The sequence below is a fragment of the Tachysurus vachellii genome, chromosome 19, assembly GCF_030014155.1.
Source record: "Tachysurus vachellii isolate PV-2020 chromosome 19, HZAU_Pvac_v1, whole genome shotgun sequence".
In the NCBI taxonomy this organism is placed as follows: domain Eukaryota; kingdom Metazoa; phylum Chordata; class Actinopteri; order Siluriformes; family Bagridae; genus Tachysurus; species Tachysurus vachellii.
In genome coordinates this window covers 20,012,967-20,017,966 of record NC_083478.1, presented here as the reverse complement: position 1 = coordinate 20,017,966, position 5,000 = coordinate 20,012,967, and the positions used below count along the sequence as shown (strand labels likewise).

At 42.6% G+C, this 5,000-nt stretch overlaps 1 protein-coding gene across 9 annotated transcripts in view; it reads right to left on the bottom strand.

The window, feature by feature from the left end:
- Positions 1-5,000, bottom strand: part of LOC132862616 (utrophin-like) — a 181,667-nt gene that overhangs the window by 5,092 nt on the left and 171,575 nt on the right. For 8 of the 9 annotated variants that reach the window (XM_060894710.1, XM_060894716.1, XM_060894712.1 and 5 more), the window contains 5 exons: positions 4,895-5,000; positions 3,662-3,884; positions 2,276-2,357; positions 1,585-1,665; positions 50-75 (listed from right to left, as the gene is read on the bottom strand). The exon at positions 4,895-5,000 is cut by the window's right edge and continues 119 nt beyond it. In XM_060894710.1, the coding sequence (XP_060750693.1) occupies positions 50-75; positions 1,585-1,665; positions 2,276-2,357; positions 3,662-3,884; positions 4,895-5,000 (518 nt within the window). The remainder of the gene's footprint in view (positions 1-49; positions 76-1,584; positions 1,666-2,275; positions 2,358-3,661; positions 3,885-4,894) is intronic. The other variant, XM_060894718.1, reaches the window with a different exon arrangement.

Below are 5,000 nucleotides of genomic sequence, written 5' to 3'. Positions count from 1 at the left end.
TTTAGAGCTGGAACGATTTAGAGGCTATGAGACTCGAGGCAGGTCTTACCTGTGATCTCGAGGACAGGCTCGGCGCTGCAGAGAGGGAAAGAAGAAAAAGACAGAATTAGGTCAATTCACTGTTAACGCTGTAGTTATAAAACACATCCAGCCAGACAAGCGGCTTCTCATTTAACCGGGATGTCCGTCTCCCGTCTCACAGGGGAATGGAGCTCTATAACAGAGCTGATGTTAATGACCTCCGCAGGGAGACCACAGCTGCAGGACTGACGGATCATATGTACAAATGCACGTCTAAACACTTCAAATTAGTCTCTTCCCGTCAGTCTAATAAGAACAAGGCGCTCCACAGCAAACCGGATGATACCAGAACCTTCTGCTGTCTAAGGACAACTTCAAGGGAAAGTTCTGGCAGCTCAAATCTTTTACTCGGCTCTAGCCACGAGCTTCAGAATCTTTATCAGCTAAATGCTTTTTCATGTATAGACAGAACTGTGCACTGGGTTTTTAACATGTAGGTGTTTAACTGGGGGGGCATGATGGCTTAGTGGTTAGCACGTTCGCCTCACACCTCCAGGGTTGGGGGTTTGATTCCCGCCTCCGCCTTGTGTGTTTGGAGTTTGCATGTTCTCCCTGTGCCTCGGGGGTTTCCTCCGGGTACTCCGGTTTCCTCCCCCGGTCCAAAGACATACATGGTAGGTTGATTCGCATCTCTGGAAAATTGTCCGTAGTGTGTGATTGCGTGAGTGAATGAGAGTGTGTGTGTGCCCTGCGATGGGTTGGCACTCCGTCCAGGGTGTATCCTGCCTTGATGCCCGATGACGCCTGAGATAGGCACAGGCTCCCCGTGACCCGAGGTAGTTCGGATAAGTGGTAGAAAATGAGTGAGTGAGTGTTCAACTGATCAAAACAAAAAATATTACAGAATTATAGTAGAAATCTTTCTTGTTAGTGTTGATGCTGCTAGGAATCTGTGATGCTGCTAGGAATTGATGATGTCGCTAGGAATCAGCATATTTGCTAGTATTGATAGTTTTTGATGGCTGTGGTCAATGTTCCTGGTGTTATTGATGTTACTATCATTGGTTTTTGCTAGCACTGGCAATGTTGCTTGGAGTTTGTGAAATTGCTAAAGCGAATAAACTGCACCACTTCTCTCTAATAGCACATAATCATCTAACCCATAAAGACTCGTTTTTTGTGGAGTAGAGAAGGAAATCTCAGAAAGCCCTTTCATTCCCTGAAACGTAAAAGACTGTTGGAGCTGGACAGATCTGTCTTTGGGTTCTGTTCTGGCCTGTTCAAGGCAGTCAATGAGCGAACTCAGGAGAAGAAAAGATTAAAATGGATTTTTAGCTAAAACTGCTGATGGACTTTCGACCCTGGACTTTCAACTTCATTTACTCTGTGTTCATTTGATACACAAACACAGCTTACTTTTCAGGAGGAGAATCTTTCTAGGTACAAAGCTGGTTAAGTTGAAGTGTGTGTGTGAAGGAAACGGTACAGTGGCAGAAAGTGAGAACAACACACATACACACAGACACACACACAGAAAAAGAGAGAGAGCGGGTTAAAGCTTACGAGCACAAGTTGGAAAGCTGTTATTAATCTGCTCCATAAGGTCAGTCATATCAGAGGAGGAAGAATGATCCAGAAAGTCATCTGAGAACACACACACACACACACACACACACACACACACACACACACGTATATGAAGGATCTCTCAGTTACACACACCAGCATTATTGAACCATGCTGCTCATTTCCAGCACAAAAGGTTTTGAAAGTTTCTAGTCTGAAAGTGATGTTCATGTCTTCTGTTTGGTCCCATTTCATTGCCATGGCAACCTTGTTATAAACTCAACCTTGTGTACTTCAAATAAAAAGCAAACAAACTGTGTGTAGATGGGTTTGTTTGAATAATTGATTAAATTAAATTTATTTAGATTTTACTGCCAGTTACAGCAACCTTAATACAAGTATTATAGTTTTAAAAAAATCATTTTAAAAGTAAAACGATTATTAGATAAAGATTATTTTTTAAATTTGGCAAAACCTTATGAAATCTGATTATGTAATGATCTCCAAGTGATGGAAATGTGGGAAGTTCTTAAATGAATCACATGCTGGAAATAAAGCAGCATCGGCTCCATGTTAGTGGGAAGAAAAAACTACTTGTACTCAACCAAATAGATGTAAGGGGTTCGAGTGTAGAGTGAGAGACATGTTCAGATAAACCTACAACATATGTGTGTATTTTTTGTTTTACCTGTGTGTTCTGGATGTCCTCTTGCCTCCTGACTCAGAGAACCTAAAGAGGAACCGCCGTTGACTGCAGAATCCAGCTCGGGCTAGATAAGGAGAGTTCTGAATGTTACAAATCGAAATGTTTGGCTAATTTCAGCTACGAAATTAGATCACAAAAACAAAAAGAGAATAACACACACACACACACACACACACACACACACACACACACACTCTCTCTCTCTCTCTCTCTCTCTCTCTCTCTGTTGGCTGCTTCATGTGTTTATGTTTGTATTGTTCCTGTCAAACCCAGCCATGTTGTTTAGCATGAAGACTCTGACAGCTTAACGTCCCTAATGAATAATGTTCAGCAGCACAGGCCAAAAATACCCAGCTGTGCTATTTAATTGAGCTTCACAGACAGGAGGTGTGTTTTATGATATTTTAGGTTCAGGTTAAACCAATAAACACATGCAGGGACAAACATGCTGTCTTTCAAAAGAAAGCCACACAAACCTTTTTAGTTTCCTAAAGTGCTTTTCACAACCTGGTCCTTATTGTCAATAAATCTTGTTTGCATCCAAGAAAACCAAATTTGATGGGTAAGTCAGCAAAGAGTTTAGCTACCAGTCGTATCACCATCTACTGTAAAATGAACAAGACTGAGTCGATTTAGATCTGGTTTACTTAAATCTAAGTCAACTCTATACCCATGTAGTATGGGTTCTTTACTGCACCAAAGAAATACATTCCAACATTTGATGGCGAGCCAGCCAGTGGACAGCCAGGTATGTTATAGCTAACAGTCCTATCACTATGAACAATAAAGCTAGCTGGGTTAAGTATAGCTTAAATATAGGAAATCTAGATACACTCATCACTGTGTCAACTCTGTTCTTATGCGTCATGACTCTTCTCTGCATCCCAGAAAAAAAAAAAAACTAAAGAAAATTAGAGAGTCAGTCAGGAGAAACAGATTTTTTTTTTTAATCAAAAAGTAAAACATAGCTAACCCGTATGCTAACAAGGGTGTGTAGATCGGAATATATTCACAGATTTATTCCATTACTTATTTCCATGTCTCAATATCTAATTCTCTAGAATTATTTTCCAACAGGTGAGCCAGCCAGGAGAAACAGGTATGTTTAGCTATCATTTATATATTAATCCACAAGTTAGCTGGTATAAATTGATTTAGATCTCCTCTTATTCATGTGTCTCCTTACTCTTTATGCTGTACACAGAGAAAATTTTTTGACTGTTAATAGGAGAGTCAGCCAGGTGTCACAGGAATAAAAGTTGATACAAGGAGTAGAAATAATAGAGAATACAGCAAAATATTGTAGCCACAGAAATAGTAATTAGGCAGTCTGTGTATCCGATGTGTGTGTGTATGTATGTGTGTTACCTGGTGCAGGAGCTGTCGTAATCGGTAAAGCTGAGACTCCAGCTGTTTGTTGTGATCCTCCAGTATCTGCATGCGAGCCTCCAGCCGGCCCTTGTGCTGCCGCAGGAGCTTAGCCTCGGCCAGCAAGTCGGCCTCATCCGGGGCCGCGCCCTCAGTGATTATCACACTCTCCGCACCACCGCGATGCCTTTCCCGCAGCTGCTCATACTCCCTGCGCAGACTCCTACAGAGACACAGACAAAAAATCTCAGTGACATTAAAGGGTTTGTGTTAAATCTAGGTGCACCATAGTGTTAATTAGCTGTGTTTAAAATTACTGTAGGTAGGGCACAGTGGCTTAGTGGCTAGCACGTTCGCCTCACACCTCCAGGGTTGGGGGTTCGATTCCCACCTCCGCCTTGTGTGTGTGGAGTTTGCATGTTCTCCCTGTGCCTCGGGGGTTTCCTCCGGGTACTCCGGTTTCCTCCCCGGTCCAAAGACATGCATGGTAGGTTGATTGGCATCTCTGGAAAATTGTCCGTGTGTGAGTGCGTGAGTGAATGAGAGAGTGTGTGCGCCCTGCGATGGGTTGGCACTCCGACCAGGGTGTATCCTGCCTTGATGCCCTATGACGCCTGAGATAGGCACAGGCTCCCCGTGACCCGAGGTAATTCGGATAAGCGGTAGAAAATGAGTGAATGAATGAATAAATAAAATTAGGTAAATTATGGCAAAGTCTACACTATGATGTGTGTGTTTACAGAGTTTAACTACTGAAAGCTTGTGAATTGGACTAAAATGAGCCAATTAATTGTGAATCCACTTGGATATGTGCCAGACCCGACTAAGACACAGAAGAGAGCTACAACACTTACCAGATCCAAATCTATACAAACCATGTCAGTGCTTACAACACTGACTTTCCTCTCTCTCTTTTTCTCACACACACACACACACACAAACAAACAACAGATGTGAATGCTGGATTCTTTAATAAAAGAAACACAGCTAATTAAAACCCTAAACCACATAGCAGATGCCTAAGAAATGCCATTTCATCCGTGTTTTATCACCGCATATTCCCACCTGTCATCTGAACCTCATTCCAAAGGCGTTAAATATAAACACGTTCTTGCTCCGCCAAACAAGAAAAGACTGAATCAATTTCATTTCATTCCCTGGTAAACCTTCCACCCTCAGGGGTGGGACTCTGTGTGTTTCAAGTACGTTTTGATAGACAGCACATCTGCATACCGTTGCTCCTCCTCCAGGCGAGTAATGACACGCTCTAGCTCTCCTCTCTCCTCCTTCTCTACAGCCTGCAGTATCTGAGCAGGGCTCTGCAATGCCTGTGTGGTGC